Raw genomic sequence first — 27,066 nt, forward strand, 5'->3', positions numbered from 1 at the left:
CCCGATAGCTAGCAATCCAAAATAGTCCAGTGGAGCCTGAGCAGTGGGTGTTGCCTTCTGACACACTTCTGGTGATGTCAGGGTGTGTGGCATATGCAAATAAGTCATGCTAATGAGTTATGCTAATGAGCTCCTGCACCTCTTTTTCTACTAAATGACCCCTGCCTTAAGGTATAGATAGGAAGTCTCAGTCTGGGGCAAGTGATGCTGGGGGGGGGGGCAACAGGGGGAGGGCTTCTGGTTTCCTGGACCCACTGCTGGACCTCCTGACGGCACCTGGTGTTTTTGGCCACTGTGTGACACAGAATGTTGGGCTGGATGGGCCACTGCCCTGATCCAACATTGGCTTCTCTTATGTTCTTATGACGGAGCTCTTCCACCAGCCTTTCGATTAGGGTGCTGCCTTTTCATACCATGGCCCCAGCTCCAACATGAACATCAGCACCAACTTGATGACCAACAGCCTGGCAGGAGCCTGGACTATGGCGGTCGATGACCATTCCAATGTTGAGAGAACGCTGCCATCTCTTATTAACACCCATGTTCTGAGAATGTATGATTTCATATGCTGTGATTTTAATTTAATTTAATTCTGGTGTTTTAACATATTCATGTGTGTGTGTGTGTGCGGAGCTCCGGCAGTAAAGAGCCCAGGGGGCGGGCACATGCAACAAGCCCCACCCCCCGCTCCCAGCAGCCCTCAGTCAGAGCAAGAAGCAGCCAGGTAAGTTGCAGAGCTCCCCCTGGCCCCCCGGTCCAAGACAGTCCAGTGGCACCTTTAAGACCAAGTTTTATTCAGGTAAAAGCTCTCCCTCCTCTGCCAGGACAGATCTGCACGTTCCCCCCCCCTTCCCAATAGCTAGCAATCCAAAACAGTCCAGTGGAGCCGTGGGTGTTGCCTTCTGACACACTTCCAGTGATGTCAGGGGGTGTGGCATATGCAAATAGGTTGTGCCAATGAGTTATGCTAATGAGCTCCTGCACCTTTTTTCCTGCAAAATGACCCCTGTATATATATATTCTGTAAGCTACCCTGAGCCTGCCACGGCGTGGAGGGTGGGATACTAAATAAATAAATAAATAAATAAATCTTGACCCAGAGGATCCACTGCAATCTGCAAACCCAACACAAACGGATTCATGCAAAGAATGCCAAGCTGCAAGACCACCGACACCAATTACACAGGACAGAATCAAAGTGAGTCCAACATAGCAAGCCGATAACAAGCCCAGGGAGACACACGGAAGAAACAAAGAAAAGAAAAGCCCTCGAGATGCGAGCTCCCGATATTCACAGCTAATCCTGAATATCCTCGGGCGTTTTTGGAGACCCATTTCCCGGGATCCTGGATACCATCTGGAGATACGAACATATCCAGAAAATACTGATAAGGCATTTTTCTGACATATATTCAGACTGGATATATCCACGTGTGCATCCCTAACTAGGACACATACAAATTCAATAATCTAGACACTTGGAATGACCATTTGGTGACAAATTCAGACCCATTCTCCTACACCACCCTGAGTGGTCACGGTACACTCTTGGATTAGGGTCTGCAGTTATTCCAGTGGGGGCTGTGGTCTTTGTTCATGGCGCAAACGAACCTGATAATTAATTAATTCATTATTGTATGGCAGCAGGTGGCGTATGGTCGGGAGATCCGAAGGTTATCCGGCAGCCTGAAACTCTACCTCTTTTTGTGGCCAGCTAGGTTTATTTTTGGGGCCGAGAGAACTGTGACTGACCCAAGGTCACCCAGCGGGCTTCAAGAGGAGGAATGGGGCCCTCAACTCTGCCATGAAGCTGCCCACGTCTTCACTGGATTATCAACTTGTTCCCACTTTTGGCACAATTTTTAAACACAACAACAAGAACAAAAACCAGCTCTTGGTAGCCCATCTTTGAGCTGCGTACATGGTGTGAGACAGAGCTCAAGAAAGCAGCAGGGGAGGGGGGGGAGTAATCTCATCTCATCACAGGATGTTCTGTTTACTGCAACAGTTCCATGATTCTACACCAGCCCAAGGACGATGCAGCTCAGAAGGGCGTTTATCACAAACCATTTCATTACAGGAGGGGATTAGACAGGGCTGTGCTCTGGCTCCGACGTTATTTAATATATATGTTAGTGATATGACTCCCTTTCTTAGGGAAGTCGAAGCCTGTGCACCTTTCTCCAGCTAACCGCTCGGGACTTGTACTGCTTGATGCTTATGATGCAGCCTTAATGCTCTAAGACTCAGCTTGGAGTGCATTGTTCACGGAAATCCCTTGTAGTGTATTAAGATGGGCGGCCATGTTAGTCTGTCTGCTGCAGGAGAAAAGAGCAAGAGTCCAGGAGCACCCGAAAGACTAGCACAATTTGTGGCAGGGGAGGAGCTCTCGTGAGTCACTGCTCACTTTTTCAGATAGATCAAGATGGGCGGCCGTGTTAGTCTGTCTGCAGCAGGACAAAAGAGCAGGAGTCCAGGAGCACCCGAAAGACTAACGAAATCTGTGGCAGGGGAGGAGCTTTTGTGAGTCACTGCTCACTTCTTCAGATAGATCAAAATGAGTAGCCCCAGGGGTCATTTCGTAGAAAAAGAGCAAGGGGAACTCATTAGCATAACTCATTAGCATATGCCACACCCCCTGACATCAGGGGCCCAGCGGTGGACCTGCAAGGCCAGCGGGAGTGCGAGGAAGCCCCGCCAAGGCCCTCCTTGGCCCCAAGCAGGCAGGGGTGGGGAGAGGCGGGGAGGAAGCAACTTACCCTCCCTCTTCTCCTGCCTCCTCCTGGCTGAATGAGGGCTGGAAGTGGGGCGGCCGGAAGCAGGGGGCGGGGCTTTGTCATGTGCCCCACCCCCCTGCACCTCACCCGGGGGAACTGTGTTCCCCCGCGTTCCCCCCCGAAATGACCTCTGAGTAGCCCTGTTAGTCTGTCTGCAGCAGCAGAAAAGAGCAAAAGTCCAGGAGCACCTGAAAGACTAACACATTGTGTGGCAGGGTATATGAGCTTTCCTGAATCACGGCTTACTTCTTCAGATAGATCAAGATGGGCAGCCCTGTTAGTCTGTCTGCAGCAGGAGAAAAGAGCAAGAGTCCAGGAGCACCCGAAAGACTAACGAAATCTGCGGCAGGGGAGGAGCTTTCGTGAGTCTCCGCTCACTTTTTCAGATAGGATGGGCAGCCGTGTTAGTCTGTCTGTAGCACAGAGGGCCACCTTTAAGCGTTGGATGAAAATGTTGTTCAATAATGGTGGATTTTCATCTCAAGAGAAGATCCTTACTCAAGCCCTTGGAGGGAGACAGTTGAATCAAGATGTGCACTAATTAGGCTTTCAGCCTAGGGAACTAATGGCCTTAAAGCTAACTTCTGCCAATACCTTAATTTTCAAGCGGCTTTTCGAATTAGATCTATTGAGCTCATGTATGTGAACTCGAAGGGTTTGTTACCCATCTACTTGGGTCTTTCGTATCTGCAGGACCCTCCTGCCTCTCTATATATTTTAACTGTGCCATACATGCTTTCAAATTATGGTGCTGGAGAAGACTCTTGAGAGTCCCTCGGACTGCCAGGAGATCGAATCAGTCAGTCCTAAAAGAAATCAACCCTGTTCCCTGGAAGGCCAGAGACTGAAGCTGAAACTCAAATACTTTGACCACCCAATGAGAAGGGAGCACTCACTGGAGAAGAAGACCCTGATGCTGGGAAAGACGGAAGGTCAAAGAAGAAGGGGACGGCAAAGGATGAGATGGTTAGACAGTGTTATCGAGGCAACGAACATGAAATTAAGCAAACTCTGGAGCACGACGGAAGACAGGAGGGCCTGGAGTGATGTGGTTCCGGCCGGGACAGGCCCCCGGGAAGCCCGGGGGGAGGAACGCCGGCCCACCCCAACTGCCCGATTTCCCTCCTACTTGACGGGGCCAGCCGACCACCCTGGACAGCTGGTACGACCCCCGGCCAGCGCTGGGGAAGGATCGAGAGAGCCAGCGACGACGAGGGAGCACCAGCCGCCCGGAACCAGAGCCGGGGCCAACGGGCGCCGCGGCGCCGAGGGCAAGCGCATGGGCAGCGGCCTGGGAACGTCCGGACGGGCCAGGACCCGCCCCCGTGCGCTGCAGACGCCCAAGGAAGACGCCAGGAGAGAGACCGCCGCGCCAGGATCCTCCGGACCGCAAGGGGAGGGCAGGCTACAGGGGGGCGGGGGGCGTCCATGCCTTTAGGCGGGGGCGGGGCCCAGGTGCTGGGAACGCCGGGAGGGCTGGAGGAAATAAAGACGGCGGCAGAGCAAGCCGATGAGGAGGCACTGGACTGGCTGAGAGCGTGGGCGCACGCTTGAGTGAGAGAGAAAGGGAAAGCGAACAGCAAGGCCAGATCCAGGGCAGGCTAAGTGGGTGACGTAACCCTTTGCTAGGCCTGTGTCTGAGGCAAGCTCTGTCTGTCGAAGACGTTTCCTCCAGGAGCCGAACTGCGTCCCCAGCCCCTACGCCAGGACAGCATGGCCCAGATACTGCAGGGGGCAGCACGGCTACGGGCAACACCCCCGGACGGGAGCGCGGGGATCGCCACAGTCGCGAAGAGTCGGACTCGACTTTGCGACTAAACAACAACATGCTACAGGACAGCTTTTATGCTACCTTGCCTAAATACAATTCCATCTCAGGTATTATATGGTCGATACAGTAAGAGGCCTTATTCTGAGAGGACGTGCTTGTGAGCATCGGGGCCAGATAGCCACATCGGAACACTGCTGTTCAGAGTGTGGCCTAACCACACCTATAAGGAGGAAACCAATTTCGCCTTGTTGACAAGGAGTTATTGAGGCGCCCATAAGGCGACAAATTGAAATTTCTGCCAGTGGGGTCAGAGCCTAATGCAATCCTATCCATTGTGAAATTTGTTTCCAGAGTAATGATAGCTGGAAAATGAATTAGATAAATTTCTGGAGCAGAGGTTCATTAGTGGCTGTTAGCTACAAGGTATGGATAGGAACTCTCCGTCTGGGGCAGGTGATGCTCTGTCTTCTTGGTGCTTGGGGGGGGGCAGCAGTGGGAGGGCTTCTCGTGTCCTGGCCCCACTGCTGGACTTCCTGATGGCACCTGGTATTTTTGGCCACTGTGTGACCCAGAGTGTTGGACTGGATGGGCCATTGGCCTGAGCCAACATTGGCTTATCTTTCTTTATTTATTTATTTATTTATTTATTTATTTATTTATTTTTCCGATTTTTATCCCGCCCTCCCTTCTTATAAGAGGGAATTGGATAAGCATATGGAGCAAGAGATCCATCAGTGGCTGCTTGGCTTCTAGTGTCCTGGCCCCACTGGTGGACCTCCAGAGGGCACCTGGTATTTTTGGCCACTGTGTGACCCAGAGTGTTGGACTGGATGGGCCATTGGCCTGATCCAGCACTCGCTTCTCTTATGTTCTTATATGGAACAGAGGTCCATCAGTGGCTATTAGCCACAAGGTCTAGATAGGGGCTCTGGGGCAAGGGGTGCTCTGTCTTCTTGGTGCCTGGGGGTGTCAACAGTGGGAGGGCTTCTAATGTCCTGGCCCCACTGCTGGGCCTCCAGAGGGCACCTGGTATTTTTGGCCACTGTGTGACACAGAGTGTTGGACTAGATGGGCCATTGGCCTGATCCAACATTGGCTTCTCTTACGTTCTTATGATTAAGTGGTTTTATCTCCGGGGATTTTATTGTGATTCAGGACACGGTCTTTAGGCCGATAAGAGCTTTATCATTAAAGTACTAACACCTCACATTTTTAGGGGGCTCCACTGTTGGGAAAAAAATATATGAGATGAACTATTTTGTGTTGAAAACCCTTTGTGCTAAAGTGGATTTTTGGAGGGAAGGGAAACCAGAAGAAAATTAAATGAAAAAGAATGCTTCATACACCTCCTTCCTAAACCTTGTGCCCCCCAGAACTCAAGGGCTAGAAGCCTGGTGCAGTTTCTTCTGTAGCTGCACTACAGGAGACAGGATGGCTCCCTTTAAGTCTTTGAAGGGCCGTGTCCCTTGGAGGAGGGCAGGGAGCTGTTCCTGTTGGCCGCAGAGGAGGCGACTCGCAAGAATGGGTTCAAATGAAGGGCGGGAAGGTACCCGGCTGGATATTAGGGAAAACGTTTTGACAGTAGGAGTTGTGCCACAGTGGAATCAGCTGCCTCGGGAGGTGGCGAGCTCCCCTTCCCTGGAAGCCTTGAAACAGCGGCTGGACAAACCCTTGCTAGGGATGCTCTAGGCTGATCCTGCATTGAGCAGGGGGCTGGACTAGATGGCCTCTATGGCCCCCTCCAGCTCTGTGCTTCTAGGATTCTATGATCCACTAACCAAATGTTATTACTCAGAGGATAATGGGTAACGTTTAGGAAGAAGACAACCTGTTGGAGAAAGGGAGCTGATCGGCAACAGCGGAAATGGATGGTTTTCGCTTCCGCTGCGCTGGCGGGAGTTATATTCCTTTGTTCATTCACTTCATTTCACACCCCCTTTTTCCTCCTCTGCAAAGCAGGTTAGGCCAAGAGTGATAAACTGGCCCGAGGTCACCCAGTAAGAGTCCGTGGCAGAGTGAGGGTTCGAACCCGGCCCCCCCTAGCCGCACACTATAACCACTGCACCGTCCTGGCTGTTTACAGACTATGCACGTGTGGAGTCCAGTCTTCCCTCTAAGATGGGTTAGTGTGAGCTAGCTCACAGTTTTTTCACCTCCAGCTCACACATTTGTGCCTTAGCTCAGGAAGGAGGGCTCCAGAGCACACTAATTTATGCAGCAGCCAAACGGCTCGCTCACAACTTTAATGCCAGTGCCTCACAAAGTAGAAGTTTTGCTCACAGGACTCCACAACATAGAGGGAGCATTCCCTGCCCCTTAATTCCCCCCCCCATCTGAATCATTCGCAAAGCAGAGCCCCCTCGCTCGAGTCTGTGGTTGGGCTAGAAGAGGGCATTCTCCTTACCCATTTCCTGCCTCGCGCTGCACACTCCGGCCCCATATTGACTTAACACGCTGCACACGGTTTTTATAGCGTTACAGTCGGTTTCTGCAAATCCGAGGTAGTTATAGGAACCCATGTTGATCACATTCTTGATGGTCCTTCCGGTGAATCTGCAGAGGAGGAAGAACGAAGGGGCACGTGACCAGTGGTAGCAGTTCCCCAATTAATTCGATTGTAGTTCGATTTCGCTGGGGCACTTCTAGACAAACAGATAACCTGGGATATGAACCCTTTTGGGGGCCTCCAGTTCTATGCTAACAAACGTATTCATTTAAAGCAGCCTTTTTGAGCCTGCAGGAGCTTTTGGAATTCGGACACGGCGTGGTGGGCACGGCCACAAAAAAGGCTGCCGCAGGAGGCGGAGCCAGCCACAAAATGGTTGCCCACACCTTCCTTTCGGTCACATTGTGAAGATCCCTGTATCACCCCCACCGAAGCAACAATCGAATCTCCAGTAGTTACTAAGACTGATTTCGCACGAGAGCTGCCTCGATGTTGCGCCGCCGTCTGCCCCGATGTTATTGGTCCATTTCACACCCGAAGCCGCGGGGCTGCATTTTGACTCGCGGCTTCGCCCGATTTCCCCCCGCAGTTTCGTGATCCTGTTTTTTGAGGATCACGAAACTGCGGAGGAAATCAGGCGAAGCCGCGGGGCAAATGCAGCCCCGCGGCTTCAGGCAGCCCCGCGGCTTCGGGTGTGAAATTGACCGATAGTATCGGGGCAGACGGCGGCGCAACATCGAGGCAGCTCTAGTGCGAAATCAGCCCATGTTACTGAGAAGCCTCGTTGGCACCGTTCGCTTTCTAAAAACACCTGGTGGGCACCAAGAAAGTGGTCACCCCGGCGCCTCGGGGCACCACGTTGAGGACTCCTGAGTCAAAGCGAGACGGTCCAAAGCAACGAGTGCTTCTTCAGAATGGAACCCCAAGCCCTATGAATCCATCCCTTAGAAAACCCACGGCAGATGCTATTTCTGACATTTCCCTTAGTGTTAATATTTTACCTTCACGAGTGGCCAAAACCCCCCAAAACCTTTAAATAAAAGCCGCTCTTCTCAGGGGTGTGAACATGCCTCCTCCCTTCCTAGGTTATGCAAACGGAAAATCAAGATGAGTGGGGGTGGGGTGGGGTGGGGGGAGAGAAGAAAAGATATATTCCCCGCGCTCAGTTGGAAAGCCTGTCAGCTCTAGGCTTTGGACACAATCCCAGAAACGGTCTTTATAAAAACACGTCGCAACCCAACTGCCTGGCCGAACTTCAGCCATGAAAAACACCACTGTAAGTTATGAAAATCTTGCAGGTGAGCCCAATGCAGTGACTTCTTTGCTCCACCTCCCAAGTGTGGAAGTAGCCGAGCCGGGTTGGGCCAAGAGCATGCTGCCGGGACCTTTTTGCAGTGACGTTCAGGGGTCACTTCCTGCGGGAGCGCACAGGAGTGGAGCTCCGGCAGTAAGGAGCCCAGGGGGCGGGAACATGCAACAAGCCCCGCCCCCTGCTCCCAGCAGCCCTCAGTCAGAGCAAGAAGCAGCCAGGTAAGTTGCAGAGACCCCTCCCCCTGCCCCCCCGGCCCAAAACAGTCCAGTGGCACCTTTAAGACCAAGTTTTATTCAGGTACAAGCTCTCCCTCCTCTGCGAGGACAGATCTGCACGTTCCCTCCCCCCAATAGCTAGCAATCCAAAAGAGTCCAGTGGAGCCTGAGCGGTGGGTGTTGCCTTCTGACACACTTCCGGTGATGTCAGGGGGTGTGGCATATGCAAATAGGTTATGCTAATGAGTTAGGCTAATGAGCCCCTGCACCTCTTTTTCTATGAAATGACCCCTGAGTGACGTCATCACCCAGGGCTCCTTCTGGCCTCCTTTCCGGGAAGTGCCAGCAGCCCTGGGCTCTAACGTTGGCACTGAACGGCCCAGCTGTAGCCTAGCTGCTCAGGGCACGCAGGAGTGCCAGAGGCTGCCAGTGGCCCCTGCGATGCCACCCCCTCTCCAAAAACCATTCTTGCCATCACCACTCAGGCCCATGGCCACAGTGGGGCATTTGGGGGCGGAGCCCCATCATGGACGACCTAGCACTATCACAGTAGAAAAGAGCAAGAGTCCAGGAGCACCTTAAAGGCTAACAAAATTTCTGGTGGTGGTGTGGGGGGGGAGCTTTCGTGAGTCACTGCTCACTTCTTCAGGTGGGTTGTAAAGCTCCTCCCCTGCCACAGATTGTGTTACTCTTTCAGGTGCTCCTGGACTCTTGCTCTTTTCTCCTGCTACAGACAGACGAACACGGCCGCCCATCTAGATCTGTCTGAAGAAGTGGGCAGAGACTCAGGAAAGCTCCTCCCCTGCCACACGTTGTGTTATAGTCTTTCAGGTGCTCGTGGACTCCTGGTCTTTTCTCCTGCTACAGACAGACGAACACGGCCGCCCATCTTGATCTATCTGAAGAAGTGAGCAGGGACTCAGGAAAGCTCCTCCCCTGCCACACGTTGTGTTATAGTCTTTCAGGTGCTCGTGGACTCCTGGTCTTTTCTCCTGCTACAGACACGCTAACACGGCCATCCATCCTGATCTATTTGAAAAAGTGAGCAGTTCCCTCTAAGCTGAGTTAGTGTGAGTTAGCTCACAGTTTTTTAGCCTCCAGTTCACACATCTTTGTCTTGGCTCAGGAAGGATGGCTCCGGAACAGACTAATTTATGCAGTAGCCAAATCACTCACTCACAACTTTAATGCCAGTAGCTCACAGAGTAGAATTTTTGCTCACAAGACTCCACAGCTTAGAGGGAGCACTGGTGACTCACGCAAGCTCCTCCCCTCCCACACATTGTGTTCGTCTTTCAGGTGCTCCTGGACTCTTGCTCTTTTCTCCTGCTACAGTCACACTAACACGGCCACCCATCTTGATCTGTCTGAAGAAGTGAGCAGTGACTCACAAAAGCTCCTCCCCTGCCACAAATCTGGTTAGTCTTTAAGGAGCTACTGGACTCTTGCTCTTCTCTACCACTACGGACAGGCTAATACGGCGACCCATCTTGATCTAGCACTATTACAGAGGGAGTGGTTGCGAAAAGATATTAACTAGCCAGACTCACCTAAATGACCAGTTGTAATCGTCGGAAACACGTTCCATCATTTCAAACTGTGGTCCAGGAACGCTGCAGATAGGGCGGTCCCAGTTGTCTCTTATTCTCACATAGAGGTTTCGCTTATAAAAGTTCTCAAAATCTTGATAAAGTGGGACAAAGTCCTAGGTTTTTTAAAGAAAGAATACAATTCTGTTTCTCAGACATCCATCTTGCATAGATGGTTGTTTGTTTTTTCAAAGTGTTGCTGTGAGACAAACACCCTGATTTCCCCCCAAAGGTTAATGTGAACGTTAGCAGTCCTGCTCCGGTTTGCATGTGTTCGTAATCGTGCCTCCCTGCCGACAGCGTCCTTATCTCTTTCTAGGCCGGATTCCAGAATGCGGCCAATCGTGAGAACCTGTGCTCAGTTCTGTAACTAGATGGGAGCGGGGGAGCGGGAGTGGGTGTTGACGGTTTCTGGAAGGCTCCATCAAGCAAGCTCCCTGATTGGGTTGTGGGAGATCACCTGGTGGCAGATGGCCAGGGACTATAATCAGGCCATAGGAAAGCCATGCTAATTTTATGATTTCACCATGCTCTTGCTATTAGCATGCTCTTGCTATTTACTAACTTGTTTGCTTTATTTATATCTAGGTTTGCTGACCTCCAAGTAGGGCCTGGCGATCTCCCGGTATTACAACTGATTTCTAGCCAACAGAGACGTGGTCTCCTGGAGAAAAATGGCTGCTTTGCAGGGCGGACTCTGTGGCCTTATATAATGCTGAGGTCCTTCCCCTCCCCTCCCCAAACCCTGCCCTCCCCTGGCTCCAAATCTCCAGGTATTTCCCAACACAGAGCTGGTAGCCAGTTTGGTGTAGTGGTTTGATTCCCCACTCCTTCACATGCAGCTGCTGGATGACCTTGGGCAAGCCATAACTCTGGCAGAGCTGTTCTCTCAAGGGCAGTTCTTGAAAGAGCTCTCTCAGCCCCACCCACCTCACAGGGTGTCCGTTGTGGGGAGGGGAAGGGAAAGGAGTTTGTAAGCGACTCTGAGACTCCCTTCGGTAGTGAAGGGTGGGGTATAGATCCAATCTCTCCTCTCTCCTCTCCTCTAATCGGGGAGAACCGGGTTTGATTCCCCACTCCTCCACTTGCACCTAGCTGGATGACCTTGGATAAGCCATAGTTCTGACAAGAACTGTCCTTGAAAAAGAGCAGTTTCTGTCAAGAGCTCTCTCAGCCCCACCGACCTCACAGGGTGTCTGTTGCGGGGAGGGGAAGGGAAAGGAGTTTGTAAGCCGCTCTGAGACTCCTTCGGGTAGTGAAGGGCGGGGTATAAATCCAATCTCCTCCTCCTCCCATCTTTCTCTGTCCTTGGGAACTAAAGTGGCTCACATTGTCCTCCTTTCCTTTATTTTATCCTCACAACAACTCTGTGAGGCGGGTTAGCCTGCAGGTCTGTGACTGGCCCAAGGTCACCCAGCAAGCATCTGTGGCAGCGTGGAGATTCAAACCCAAATCTCCAGATTCTAGGTCGATACTCGAGCCACCACACCCCGCTGGCTCCGTTTAGTCCTCTGATCTGCCACTTCATTCACTGGGATTGGGAGCTGGAGGACAAGGGAGCAGATGTATGAAGAATTTCTCACAGCTCCTGCTGATCTGCAGGAAGCACTCTTCCTTCACTGCCTCGTGTGCTCACGTATGCATAGCAATCTATCTCGCGTTGCAAATTTTGAACAGTTCTCAGTGTAACATTCGACACTGCGCATTTTCCATACCCCAGAGGCCTGACCGGCCTGATTTACGGGCTTGTAACGGGAACACACGTAACAAACGCTCATGTCACATTTCTCAGAAATATGCTAAAGATTAATGACAAGAGGGCGGTATCACTAGACCGGTGCCTCCCCCCCTTTCTGAGCCTACGGGCACCTTTTGGAATTCCGAACGCCGTGTGGTGGGCACGGCCGCCAGATGGCTGCCCCAAAATGTCTGCTGCAGGGGGTGGGGCCAGCCACAAAATGGCTGCCACAACTTCCCTTCAGTCACTCAGTGAACATCTCTCCTCTGTGAGCCGCTTCCGCCAGAGCAGCTTTTTAAAAAAAATGTGCACAGCCAATCAGACCTCCCCTGGCCAATCAGAAGCCTTGCATGGTAAGGGCCCCACCCACTTTTTAGAAACACTTAGTGGGCTCCAGAAAAAGTGTCGGCAGATGCTGTGTGGTGCCACGTTGGGGACCCCCGGCTCTTGATCCACCACTGCTAGCTGGTGAATGCCACTTCAGCCCCTAAACCACAGCCCCCCACCTGTCATTCCTGTCAAACTCAGGCCTAATTTTCGATTTCTCTTAGTTCTGTTTCTTTCCACCTTCGCTTGTCATTTTGAATTGTGTGTGTTGTTGGAGTGCACGGGAGCAGAGGCCGTAACTTTTCTGAAGAAGCGGCCAGGAGTTGGTTCCTGTGGGACTGACCTTGGAGTAACCGTCTGCCACCCTAGCTTAGATAGGGCACCCTATATCTGTCTGTGTTGCCACAGTAACACCAGGGGTAGGTGTGATGTGGATGAATGTGGAATTTTATGCTTTTACCTATATCTTGTAATTTCCCGCGTATTTCTTCAGCCCTAACAAAAGCTCTTGAACCCACAGCATCATATCTCTAATAAAGCATTACGCTGCCAATAGTGTATGTGTGAAGAGTGAATTAGCGGGGGGCCTGACAATTCCCACCTCCTACTTCTTCTAGCAACCAGGAGGGAGCCACTGAGCCCAAGGCACGAATTAGGGGAGAGATCGTCCTCTTTCAAGCCCTTCAAGAGGAAGGAAACGCACTGGCTAAAATTTCAACCCCACATACTTTCTGTTCTTCTCGTTCTGTTGCGTAGACACATTTTTGCAGTCCGCAGCCTCTCAGGAAGTCACGCAGGTAGCCGAAAAACGTTCCTACTGTGAAGCCGATGAAGGTCAGGATGTTAACGTACATCGGTGCTTGTTCAAAGGATTCATTCAATGGTCGTTTGTAGGAGCTGCCATTTGCTACACCGTTCTCCTGAAAAAAGAAAAGAAAGAAAGCCATGGCTAGAACCCTTGCACACAGATAAAGCGTTACTCGGTGCAAAAGGACGATTCCCTTTCCTTCTATGCACAGGTTTTTTTTTGTTAACACACCCACAAGGTTTACTGTGTCTAACGATACTTTCCCTCTGATTCAGATTCAGGTGGGTAGCCATGTTGTTCTGAACAAAAAAAGTTGGAGTCCAGTGGCACCTTTAAGACGAACGAAGTTTAATTCGGGGTATAAGCTTTCGTGTGCGTGCACATGCCTGTATCTGAAGAAGTGTGCATGCCCACGAAAGCTTATACCCAGAATTAAACTTAGCTGGTCTTAAAGGTGCCACGGGACTCCAACTTTGTTCTATTGTGATAGATTCAGGTGGGTCGCTCAAACGCAGAGTTTGAGTAATCACAGGATGGAAGGACAAGCTAAGCGAGCTGCCGGGCACCACGGAAAAGACCAGCAAGTTCCGAGATAAGAATAGATTAAAATAATCATAGCATCGACTAAACCAGCATGGAAAGCCAAATGCTCAATATTCTATACCATGAAATTGCTGAAATCAGGTTCCACTTACACAGCTGGCAAACTGAAGAAGTCGAAGGAAAATGTATCTTCCAAATATCTAGAATGGGCGTCTTTGCAAAGGCTGTTTGGAATATGTTATAACTATATGGACTCCTCCTATCAAGTTAACAAGTTACACCGAGTACATGGACTTTATGTCTTATCTTCAAAGGAGGAAATATTGTATCCTATGCCTTATTATAGTTCCAGGATGCATAAATGTTGTTGTTGTGACACCACCAACTTTATAATTGTTTAACATATTGTTTTGGCAATCTTTGATGGTGTCTTCTACTAGTTGAATTTGTATATATGGGGCAAATAATAATAAAGGTATCCTTTTTTTTTGTATACTAGATAAATCGTTTTCATTTCGCCGATCGATGACTTCTTATTCCGGATACACGGTTTTATGTCTTGTTCACTAAGACCTACCTTTTTTATGTGAAAAATCCGTAAAATAAATAACAGCATAAAGAGCAGAAGGCTCTGTTACACAAATCAGCGGATAAGTTAAACCCTTGCCAGACCCAGCCGTCTGTGTTTGCGCTTGACGGAAGCGAAACTCTCACGCCACGAGATGGAAACAAACACGATCTCTGACGACACCTTCAAACCAATCTTAGCCATGCACCGTGCCAAAGAAACCGTTCTTCTAACAACGCAGATTGAAGTCGATCAGGGCAGATAGGGACAATTGCAAAAAATTCGACAAAGTCGGGTGTGGCAGTGAAAGAGTTAAGGGCATGACAGCTGCAGGGGACGACGACTCTGTGGTGCCCCCCTTCTCTTGGGGCCATAAGTATGTGCTTATTTTGCTTAGCGGTTAATCCAGGGCAGTGCCCAGACCACCAACTCAACCATCAAACCACAGATTATTAGTCAGTCAGCGAGAGAATGATAAAACAATTGTAAACTTTTCCTGGTATTCTCAGAGGGCTTCCGGGGGGAGATGCTCCACCTGTGAAGGTCACATTTATATGCTTTTCTTACTCCTCCCGACTCCATTCTCTTCTCTCCCATGAAGTTTGATTTCAAAGCTTTCTGATCACTGTAAGTGCCTGGGGAAACCGGAGTTCATTTATTCCTCACCTGACTGGATTAAACAAACTCCAGTTCGCCCAGGTGCCTGCATTTGAACACCCGCAGCTTTATTAAAACCAGGATTTAATCTAGCTCAGTGCGCTGAGCATGAACGAGCTGTGCGCATGCCCAGTCTCAGTTTAACTAGTGCTTATCCAGGCATCTGAATGCAACCTGTGGTCTGGACTCAAAGAACCACGACTGGAAGGACAAACAGCTGCTAGCATTGCTCTGTGGACGCTTGTGCGATATGTAGGTTCTGTAGCTCTCTTTGTGAAACCTTAGTAAAAGTAATAAATATAAGAACATAGAAGGACACCAGAAGCCCTCCCACTGTTGCCCCCCCCCCCAAGCACCAAGAATACACAACATTACTGCCCCAGACAGAAGAACATAAGAGAAGCCAATAGTTGGATTAGGCCAATGACCCATCCAGTCCAACACTCTGTGTCACACAGTGGCCAAACATACCAGGTGCCATCAGGAGGTCCAGCAGTGGGGCCAGGACACCAGAAGCCCTCCCACTGTTGCCCCCCCCCCCAAGCACCAAGAATACACAACATTACTGCCCCAGACAGAAGAACATAAGAGAAGCCAATAGTTGGATTAGGCCAATGACCCATCCAGTCCAACACTCTGTGTCACACAGTGGCCAAACATACCAGGTGCCATCAGGAGGTCCAGCAGTGGGGCCAGGACACCAGAAGCCCTCCCACTGTTGCCCCCCCCCCCAAGCACCAAGAATACACAACATTACTGCCCCAGACAGAAGAACATAAGAGAAGCCAATAGTTGGATTAGGCCAATGACCCATCCAGTCCAACACTCTGTGTCACACAGTGGCCAAACATACCAGGTGCCATCAGGAGGTCCAGCAGTGGGGCCAGGACACCAGAAGCCCTCCCACTGTTGCCCCCCCCCCCAAGCACCAAGAATACACAACATTACTGCCCCAGACAGAAGAACATAAGAGAAGCCAATAGTTGGATTAGGCCAATGACCCATCCAGTCCAACACTCTGTGTCACACAGTGGCCAAACATACCAGGTGCCATCAGGAGGTCCAGCAGTGGGGCCAGGACACCAGAAGCCCTCCCACTCTTGCCCCAAGCACCAAGAAGACAGAGCATCCCTTGCCCCAGACTGAGAGTTCCTGTCTATACATCTTGTGGCTAAGAGCCACAGATGGACCTCTGCTCCAGATGTTTACCCTTATTGAGATTTCATTTCACTTCCCTCTACCAGGAGGTAGAGGACAACCACCCTCTGTTTTACAGTTGTCAGGTCCTGCCTGGATGCCGGCGGGGGAATCCAGGCTCTGCTCCAGGATCTTCTTGCGAGTGCCTCCAGAAGTGACATCATTGCACCGGGGACGTCGGGGGTGATGCTCTAGTTTCTGGGCAAGATTCTATGTTTTTTTCCACCTTCAAACCCATAGCGTTTGCCCCAAAACTAGAGCGCCACCCCCCCCAAACGCAATGACATCCCTTCCAGGTGACATCGTTGCATCTGGGATGTCTCCCGGCAACGTCCCTGCTTTGGGGTGTGACGGATTGGAGCCCCCGAATGCAGGTTTTGGAGCCCCCAAATGCAGGCTTACATGCCCAGGGAAATGCTGATCTCTGCTTCGGGGTCAGGCAGCAATCTTTCTCCAGGCCAGTTTGGCTGAAGATCCTGGAGGAGGGTGTTTTTTTTTTTTGTCATCTTCTGTGCGTAGAACAGGGGTCACTGGGTGTGTGTGTGTGGGAGGTATTTGTGAATCTCCCGGATTGTGCAGGGAATTGAACTAGATGGCCTTGGAGGTCCCTTCCAACTCTAGGATTCAAACCTGTTCCCCACTGAGCTTTGAGATTCCCCTCATTACTGGGGAAAATGGCACCATATCTATCCTCTTTGCAGGTGCCACAGCAGCGCACCAGAGCACTCTCCCATGCCAGATGCAGATAGAAGAAGAAGAAGAAGAGGAGGAGGAGGAGGAGGAGGAGGAGATTGGATTTATACCCCGCCCTTCACTACCCAAGGGAGTCTCGGAGCGGCTTACAAACTCCTTTCCCTTCCCCTCCCCACAACAGACATCCTGGGAGGCAGGTGGGGCTGAGAGAGCTCTTGACAGAAAGAGCTCTTTTCCAAGGACAGCTCTGAGAGAACTTATGACAGAATCAAGGTCATCCAGCAGCTGCAAGTGGAGGAGTGGGGAATCAAACACGGCTCTCCCAGATTAGAGTCCGCGCACTCAACCACTACACCAAATAAGATCGCCTACTCAGCCAGATACTGCCCTTACAATAAAAAATGTGTGGAGTCTATCACCCATGTTCTCCTTTATTGCCACCTGTATACAGATTTACGTCATGTGCATCTACATTCGGTTTTAGTTAGGATGATGGACTGTTCTGATGCGCTTATGGTTTGTAGACTCTTGAATGAGTTCTCCTCTAATGTCACTGGGAAGGTGGCTAAATTGCTTTAATCTGCTATAAAGGTATGGCAGGGGACCTCACAGAAATAATCTTATATTTATACAGATGTCTTTAAGAACATAAGAGAAGCCAGTATTGGATCAGGCCAATGGCCCATCCAGTCCAACACTCTTGTCTGTCACACAGTGGCCAAAAGTACCAGGTGCCATCAGGAGGTCCAGCAGTGGGGCCAGGATGCTAGAAGCCCTCCCACTGTTGCCCCCCCCCCAAGCACCAAGACTACAGAGCATCCCTTGCCCCAGACCGAGAGTTCCTATCTATACCTTGTGGCTAATAATCACTGATGGGACTTCTGCTCCATATGCTTATCTAACTCCCTCTTGAAGCCGTCCATGCTTGTAGCCGCCATCACCTCCTGTGGCAGTGAATTCCATGTGTTAATCCCTCTTTGGGTGAAGAAGGACTTCCTTTTATCCGTTCTAACCTGACTGCTCAGCAATTTCATGGAGTGCCCACGAGTTCTTGTATTGTGAGAAAGGGAGAAAAGTACCTCTTTCTCTACCTGCTCTATCCCATGCATAATCTTATAAACCTCAATCATGTCACCCCTCAGCCATTGTTTCTCCAAACTAAAGCCCCAACCGCTTTAACCTTCCTTCATAGGGAAAGTGTCCCAACCCTTTTATCATTCTAGTTGCCCTTTTCTGCACTTTTCCCAAAGCTATAATATCCTTTTTGAGGTGTGGTGACCAGAAATGTACACAATACTCCAAATGAGGTCGCACCATCGATTTATACAGGGGCATTATGATAACTGGTTGATCTGTTTTCAGTCCCCTTCAGATTGAGTTCCTTCTCTCACCCAGTTTACCCCTGCGTCTCCAGCGGAGCACACGTCCCACTGCAGGTGTGGGGTTTGCCACTATGACGTTCCCAATGGGGTTGGGGTTGGTTGCTACAGATTCCTCCAGGTAGGGGGCCAGGCAGAGCAGAGAAATAAACTTACGCCTCTGGCACATTTGATTAACTGGTAATCCCTGTTCTTCGTGAGTGCTGAATGACAAAGCTTTTGCTGTAATCCAAGAGCAAAGTGGTATTTACCAATCACTGGCCCCGGTCACATGGGCCAGATAACGTGTGTGGGGGGGAGGCGTGGCTGTTCGTCCTGGAGCAAAATAAAGCGCAGTAGCCCAATGAGACGGTCCCCCGAGTCTTTGCGCTTAGGCTGTTAGCTGGCGATCACATGGCGATGCTGCAGCATGGCAAAGAAGCGGCTTGGTGTGATCACACCAGTGTTTCACGTTTGTGCATGTGCGCAGTTCTGTGGAGCAGCACTGCTTTCAGTTTCGTGTTTGCGTACACGTGCTTATGAAAAACATCCAGTTTGTGACGGGATGTGGACGGGCGCCGGATGCCACGGGATACTAGCGCTCCCGTGACCAGACACCCGCCTGTGTCGTGTGTTTTCCGGATACTAGTGCACTTTCCTTGGTACTTTTTAACTCTGCAACTTCGGTGGGACGCCACGGGTTGGCCACGGGTGCGCTACGCTTCCCAGATTTTGCAGTGTGATCACGCCCCGAAAATCCACCTGACATTCGTGTCTTTCGCGCGGCAAATTCTCCGTGTGACCGGGGCCACTAGCTGTTTTAGTTTTGTTTTGTTCTTTGCAGAGAACCCAAGGTGTCCACGTAGGGTTTCCAAGGTGAAAGATGTTCAGAGAATTGGTTTGCCATTGCCTGCCTTTGCACAGTGACCCTGGACTTCCTCGGCAACCCTCCCATCCATGTACCAACCAGGGCCGACCCTGCTTAGCTTCCAACATCTAACAAGATCTAACACGATAAGGACCACAACAGCGTATGCAGGGCGATTTGTTTCTTGTCAACTGCCTCAAACTGAGGAGAGAACAAGGATACGAAAGTTCAAATTAGTCACGTCGCTGCTGTGGATGTTGTAGAGGTGTGTGTTCAGGATACCTCCTCTATTCCCTCAATTTCCAGGTTGGGCCTTGTAATACTGGAGTAAGAAAAGGAACGCAGGAACACCAGCAAATCCTTGCGTAGCTGTTGCAGACTTGGTATGCGCTACACAATAAAGGAAGCTACGTAACCTGAACCCAGGCCTCCACCATTCAGTACTTTATCTTGATCTCACGACTGTATCTTGATCTCACAACACGGACTCCTAAACTCTACTTAAGAGTACACAAACATACTTATATGACATACAGTGACATACTAAGCAGAGTTACACCCTAGGCTTGCGAGTGCTGCCTTGGTAAACGCTAGGAGATTTCGAGGGTGGTGACTGGAGAGAGTGGAGTTTGCGGAGGATCTGACATCCCTTTCTGGCGACGATCTAGGAATGTCCCCTAATCTCTATGGTAAAGACCTTAGAGGCACTGGGAAATTCCTAGAGCATCACCATGGAGGCCATTTTCTGACCATTTTTTTCTTCCGCTCCTCAGTTTCTCGAGGGCGGGGGATCGGCGCCGAGGGTGGGGGTTTACCCGCTGTGAGAAGAACAGATGGCAAACCTATTCAGATCGCATGATGTCACTGGACTTTAAAGGGTATACCTCTGTTTCGGACGGAGCTATTAAAGATTTGTCCCGTACTCAAAGCTACTGAGCAGGCAGTTTCCCCTCTTCATGTTTGATACACAAGAGATACCTGCTTTGCCCTCCAACACGTGAATACTTATGCTCAGCCATTACAAAAATGCTTGCCTACATGATCTACACACACACACATATATCACATCCAGAAACATGGGCCTTAGCGAACGTCACAAGAAGTTGCAGAAGTGTAGGGCAATCACTGAGCACACGTAAGGGCTTACACGTTTAAAAGACCAAGAGGGCAGAACAGACTATACCACAGACTGCAGGGAAGAGACGTTATCTGTAACCAAACACAAAGCATCGAGGAGAAATGTTCCAATTCTGCCCTTTTTGTGTTCTATGCTCTGCTGGAGAGACAGAAAAATGAGGACACCTCTGTTCTCACGCCCTTTCCCATACCTGAGGAGAGTAAATTCCAGATGCTGAATGACAATAGCAGGTAAATGACAATAGCAGGCGTGACTGGATTAGATGTGATGGGCATCTGAAATCACTCCGCTGTCCAAGATAGAAGGACAGAGGGACTCCCATTCTAGCTGCATCCGAAGAAGCGGGCAGTGACTCATGAGAGCTCCTCCCCTGCCACACATTGTGTTCGTCTTTCAGGTGCTCCTGGACTCTTGCTCTTTTTTGCTGCTGCTACAGGCAGACTAACAGGGCCACCCATCTTGGTCTATCTGAAGAAGTGGGCAGGGACTCACGAAAGCTCCTCCCCTGCCACAGATTTGGTTAGTCTTGAAGGTGCTCCTGGACTCTGGCTCTTTTCTGCTGCTACAGACAGACTAATATGGCTACCTGTCTCTTGACCTGTGTTTAAGGGGGTTTATTCCCTGTTAAACGAGGGCAGGGTATGAAGCCAGAAGGGTACTACACATGATCAGCATCCCCACAAGACACATAGGTGCGGCGAATGTTTCTAATACATGATGGAGTTACTATGCATATGAAACTGGACCATCCGTAAAGTACGTGATGCTTCTTTCTCAGTCTTGACAGCATCCTTCTAAACTGATACAGCCTGCCTTCAAGTCCCAGCCAATTTATGGAGATCCCACCAGGTTTTCAAGACAAGAGACGAGAAGAGGAGGTTTACCATTGCCTGCCTCTGCATAGCAACCCTGGACTTCCTTGGTGGTCCTCTAACGAAGAAGATGAAGATGATGATGATGATGAGGAGGAGGAGGAGGAGGAGACAGAATTTACACCCTGTCCCTCACTACCCAAAGGAGTCTCAGAGCGGCTTACAATCTCCTTTCCCTTCCCCTCCCCACAACAGACACCCTGTGAGGTAGGCGGGGCTGAGAGAGCTCTCTCGATAACTGCTCGTGAGAGAACAGCTTTGAGAGACCTTGTGACTGACCCAAGGTCACACCAGCAGCTGCATGTGGAGGAGTGGGGAATCAAACCCAGCTTCAAAAGGGAATTAGATAAGCATAAGGAGCAGAGGTCCATCAGTGGCTATTAGCCGCAAGGTATAGATAGGGACTCTGGGGCAAGTGATGCTCTGTCATCTTGGTGCTTGGGGGGGGGGCAACAGTGGGATGGCTTCTAATGTCCTGGCCCCACTGGTGGACCTCCTGATGGCACTGGTATTTCTGGCCACTCTGTGATACAGAAGAGTGTTGGACTGGATGGGCCTTTGGCCTGATCCAACATTGGCGTCTCTTATGTTCGTATGTTCTCCCAGATTAGAGTCCGCGCACTTAACCACGACACCAAACTTGCTCTCAGAAAGTTTTGTTTCTGAGAGCTGATGAAATTGGGCTTTCCTGGGACACCCATATGCTAGCTTGCCTACAGCCATCATAGGAATTCTTGTAGGTCGGCGTGATTCAAACTCAGGCCTCTCCAAACCACACCCAGTCATTTTGCAATCATGATAGGCTTATCATCCCTCAAGGCATTTTCCTCGTTAGCATAACTTTATAGCCACTTCAATTGCTGGTTCCTCCCCGGCCACCGATGGGGGATGGGGTGGGGGTGCCAGATCCAGGATGACAAAGTCCTTGAGATCTGGGGGTTGGAGTCTGGGGAGGCCAGGGACCCCGGTGGGGCGCGCTGCCCTAGAGCCCACCCTCCCAAGCATCCATTTTTCTCCAGGCGAACTGATCTCTGTAGTCTGGAGATGAGCTGTGATTCTGGGGGAGCCCCAGGTCCCACCTGGAGGCTGGCATCCCTGTTTGTCCCTGAAGCACAAATATGCCAAACGATGCCTTAAGGCTTACAAAAAATTGCTAAAAGCAATCTGGACATGGGACAAGCCAACCCTAAGGATCCTTCATTTATACCGTCGTCTACCAAAGCACTCACACTGCAGAGAAACAGACCGAATGCAAGGGCTTGCAACTTGCCCAACGTTTAAGTATGTCAACAGTATTCAGCTTTGGCTATAGACAGGCCAAACACACAAGGAAGTCCTCACATCTAGAGAGTGAATCTCCATTTCAGATTAAGGCCGTGGTCACACGGTCATTTTGATCGGGTTTCACCGCTGTTCCCTCTCGCATTTAAAATTGCTGATCAGACGCCCACATCCGTCTCCCGCACCGAGGTGGGTTCACTCACGCAACCCTCCCGGTTCCCTAAAGAGTTTTCCTACGCCCGGAAAATCAAGTACTTTCCAGATATTTGCGCTTTGAATCCGCGATTTCGCCGATCTGGTCATCGGAACGTCCTTCTTGTGATTTTTTTTTTTTACAAGCTTCTGTCATTGTGCACATGAGCAATCCTGTGCTGAATAAATTCAATGTATAAACGTTCAAGTGCACATATAGACTCCAGCACTCAGTTGTACGTCACCAGTTAATTTTGTTTGCTGTTTGGGGGGGGGGACTTGCAAAAACAAGGGAGTACGGCGAGTCCCAGTGGGAGCGATGATTCGGCCATGTGTATATGCGCATGCGCTAAGCCAATTAAAAAAACAACAACAAGCTGCGCCGTCCAAGCGGCGGCACGGCTATCTGGACGGTGCCCGGAGCCTCGCTGCACGATTGCAAGCAGTTCAGGGAGGGATGTGTGGTCATTCCAACCCGAAAAGAAATATTCCCAATCAAATCTACAGCAGGAACAAATCGGGATAAGCTTGCTGTGTGACCACGGCCTAAGTAGCCATCCACATGAACTAAGTTTTGCTCAGTAAAGTCGTCATAAACCACAAAGGAAGACCGAGAGAACAGATTAGTGGAACAGCCTTGCATTCGCTTTTTGGATTTCACTTCTACACAAGAGGGCAACGCCATCTGGAAACAGCCCAGAAATTACATACTCTACATTCTACAGATGCTAATTGGCCTGGAACACACCCAGCTTTCTCTGACTGCACCTGATATTTCTTTAACTTCATAATACCAAGTACTTTGTTCACACTGGATCTTCATAATACAGTGCAGAAACTGGGACAGATTAATTACTCGGGGGCTCCTAATCTTGTCGAACCCATGGGCACTTTTGGAATCTCTGTGACAGGAAGACAGGGCCACCACAAAATGGCTGCCACAGGGGCTATCACAAAATGGCTGTCATGGAGTACTATGCTCAATCAGAAAATCAGGAGAGCCAGTGCAGTCTGGCGGATACCGTGTTGGACTAGGGCCTGGCAGACCCAGGTTCGACTCCCTCGTCTACCATGGAGGCTCACTCAGTCTAGTCCACCTCACTGGGTTGTGTGGTGATGATAAAAAGGAAAAAAGGAAGAAGAAGACAAGGAGGAGGAGGAGGAGGAGATTGGATTTATACCCTGCCCTCCACTACCCGAAGGAGTCTCAGAATGGTTTACAATCTCCTTTCCCTCCCCCTCCCCACAACAGGTACCCTGGGAGGTAGGTGGGGCTGAGAGAGCTCTTTTGAGGACTGCCCTTGAGAGAACAGCTCTGAGAGAACTTGAGATTGACCCAAGGTCACACCAGCAGCTGCATGTGGAGGAGTGGGGAATCAAACTTGGTTCTCCCAGATTACACACTCCTAACCACTACATGAAACTGGCTCTTGGTTCTAAACAGAACCCTCCCCCAAGGAAATTTCTGGAAACTTCAGGAAAAACTTCTCTGACCTGGCCTGATGTAGTCAGAGGGTGTGGAAAAGGGAGGTGATAAAACTCCGGGGAGTGAGGAGGAAGGTCTCTTTTGTGCTGGGTCCATCAGAGCAGACAGAACTCTTAACTGAGGTCTAGAGGAGGCAGCTATTTAACCATGTGCCGGCCTGGAGAGCTGGAGAAAGCTTTAAGGTAATGGTAACTCTGTAGAGATCTATAACATTCTAAGCTAGGGAGCCTGTCCTATATTTTTAACATCTGAGAGGGCATGTATACAGAGAGGGACAGAGGCATTTCGTTTTACCCATTAGTTTTGAATCCCTTGCTCAATCCGATGCTGTGCTAAAAGTATGCTTAAGAACACCTTAGTTGACCTCCCTGCTTTAGTTCCCAACCCACTGAAAGGGCCCATTCTGATTCCACCTTGTGGCCCCGACAGATTTATATTGTTGCAACCAATTTTATGGTTTTAATGCTTTTAATGTGATTATTGTAATGAGTCCTTGGCTCGATTTGTTGGTTTTTTTAAATTTATTTTTTATTATTATAATCAGAAAAATACATATACAAATAACACACATTTTGTTTTACATTGCTCAGTATAGTATGTTCCCCTCGGTATGTTGACATTTATATTTATTGCAATTGTTGTTCAGAGTGTAAGTACAGAGTTAGAACATTAGCCTATCTGATTACTTAGTAGATCTCACAGGTGTAACCACTTATGATATGCGGCGTTAGTCGGGAATATTCCTTTCCTTGACCTATAATTTAGTATCGGTGACCAAGTATTAATAAATCTCATACGTGGAGCTATGCTTGTCTGTTGTGTTCTTTGTATTGAGTCCGGAATTTTGGCCATAACGAACTTGATTTGTTGTGATCTGCCCTTAGCCCACTTTGGGGAGGGCAGAATAAAAATCCCCAAATGAATAAATAAATAAAACACTTTATAACGTTGGATGCTTGTAGGGGTTCTCTGTACCACATAGATCTTCACTGTCTTGCACACACTGGCAAGCAGCTGTTCCTCCAGGAGCGCGCAAGGCAGTAAGCTGTCCTCGTGGTGACCAGGTGCTGGGCAGCAGGAGACACAGAGGCTAGGCCTCAGGACTGGGAAGGGAAGCTGGGAGTCCTGCCCCTCCCAGCAGGCAATTCTTACAAAGATCAGGTGGTGGCGGCGGGTTACCAGAGAGAGGGAAAAGCCTCTCCAGGTGTTGGAAAAACCTTGGAGGCTAGGGTGGAACAGGGCTGGCACGCCTGAGCAGTCCTGTTCCACCACACACGGTTTGAGGCGGAGTAGGAAAAAGAAAACTCAGATGATTGCTGCTATATAATTTTATGTCTGTCACCAGCAGTGGCAGCTGGCGCCCACTGGGACAAAAGGAGAACTTACATCTCTACACAGGAGCCGACCTAACACAACCTAAAAACACCATTTTGGCAGCAGCTGCCATCACAGCACACGGATCCTCACTGGGTAACTGGGAGCCAGCTGAATGTGTATGCAAGAAAATACTGTATAGCAACATGTTCACTTAAAACTCATTTAAAAGAGCTTCTGCCTGGAATGTCGAAGAGTTACTACTAGAGCTACGGATGACCTCAATCCCTGATATTTTGCGGTTGGCTCCGACTCCTGCAGCAGCCAGTTTGTGGTTGGCTCCGTTTCCTGCAGCAGCCATTTTGTGGTTGGCTCCACCTCCTGCAGCAGCCATTTTGTGGTTGGCCCGGCCTCCTGCAGCAGCCATTTTGAGGTTGGTTCCACCAGGTTGGTGTAGTGGTTAAGTGTGCGGACTCTAATCTGGGAGAACCGGGTTTGATTCCCCACTCCTCCACTTGCACCTGCTGATGTGATCTTGGGTCAGTCACAAGCTCTGGCACAGCTGTTCTCGAGAAACAGCAGTTTGTGTCAGAGTTCTCTCAGCCCCACCGACCTCACAGGGTGTCTGTTGTGGGGAGGGGAAGGGAAAGGAGTTTGTAAACCGCTCTGAGACTCCAAGTGAAGGGCGGGGTATAAATCCAATCTCTTCTTCTTCTTCTCCTGCAGCAGCCATCTTGTGGTTGGCTCCGCCTCCTGCAGCAGCCATTTGGTGGTCAGGGCCACCACCCTGTGTCAGAATTCCAAAAGTGCCCGCAGGGTCAGAAATGTTGGGGATCCCTGTTTTAAAGGCAAAAAATAAAGGAGGCCCTCGGCCACAAGTAGAAGGTGTTCCCTCCCCACTAAGTAAGTAGCTACATGCCACAAGCAGGAGTCTGATAGAGGCTTTCTTGTCCCCAAAAGAGACCCACTCACAAACACGCACCAGGAAAAAAGCTCCTATCCGTAAGATTCTTTGAGATACATATGCTTACGGTCAGGGGTCATTTCGTAGAAAAAGAGCTAGGGGAAATCATTAGCATAACTCATTAGCATATGCCACACACCCTGACATCAGGGGCACGGCGGTGGACCTGCAAGGCCGGCGGACGTGCGAGGAAGCCCCACCAAGGCCCTCCCTGGCCCCAGGCAGGCTGGGGTGGGGAGAGGCGGGGAGGAAGCAACTTACCCTCCCTCTTCTCCTGCCTCCTCCTGGCTGAATGAGGGCTGGAAGCGGGGCGGCCAGAAGCAGGGGGCGGGGCTTCATCGTGTGCACCTCACCCGGGGGAACTGTGTTCCCCTGCGTTCCCCCCCGAAATGACCTCTGCTTACGGTGTAGGGATGCCAGGTGTCCTACTCCGGTGGGAGATGTCCCACCGGTAGGACCTACGGGTTCTGCTGCTGGTTGCCGGGCCAGTGGGGGGAAAGGATTGGGGACCAGGGTTGTGCCAATGCAATGATGTCCGTTCCTGGTTGCACTGGAAGTGATGTCACGCCACTGGCAGTACATTGAGAAGGCTGGCATCGTTTGAATCACCTTCTGCCCTCTTAGTGACACCGGTGTGGTGTCGTGATGAAGGGCGCTTCCACACGTGCTGAATGATGCCGTTTCAATCCACTTCAGTGACTGTTTGCAAGGGGATAGTAAAACGCAGTTGCAAAGTGAACTGAAAGTGGATTGAAAGTGTGATATGTAGGATATAAAATCCACTTCCAATCCACTTTCCAACTGGATTTTACTGCGGCCCGTTCTGCATCTAGCATTCGCGCCACCGTTCTACCAAACCCACCCTGGAACAGGAAAAGATGCTGCTCAAAAACACAGTCAAATACCCCAGGCCAATGCAGCCATACCGACTGCAGACTCACCCCTGAACGGC

At 50.2% G+C, this 27,066-nt stretch overlaps 1 protein-coding gene across 1 annotated transcript in view; it reads right to left on the reverse strand.

The window, feature by feature from the left end:
• The window catches only part of LOC107112039 (serine palmitoyltransferase 3-like), a gene marked incomplete at its 3' end in the record, with an annotated part of 111,331 nt that overhangs the window by 24,503 nt on the left and 59,762 nt on the right, over positions 1 to 27,066 (reverse strand). Inside the window, exons 2-4 of the mRNA XM_015413103.1 lie at positions 12,904 to 13,095; positions 10,072 to 10,226; positions 6,953 to 7,101 (exon numbers count right to left, since the gene is read on the reverse strand). Of these exons, the coding sequence (XP_015268589.1) occupies positions 6,953 to 7,101; positions 10,072 to 10,226; positions 12,904 to 13,095 (496 nt within the window). The remainder of the gene's footprint in view (positions 1 to 6,952; positions 7,102 to 10,071; positions 10,227 to 12,903; positions 13,096 to 27,066) is intronic.

Source organism: Gekko japonicus, unplaced genomic scaffold, assembly GCF_001447785.1.
Source record: "Gekko japonicus isolate JY-2015 unplaced genomic scaffold, Gekko_japonicus_V1.1 scaffold3379, whole genome shotgun sequence".
In the NCBI taxonomy this organism is placed as follows: Eukaryota; Metazoa; Chordata; class Lepidosauria; order Squamata; family Gekkonidae; genus Gekko; species Gekko japonicus.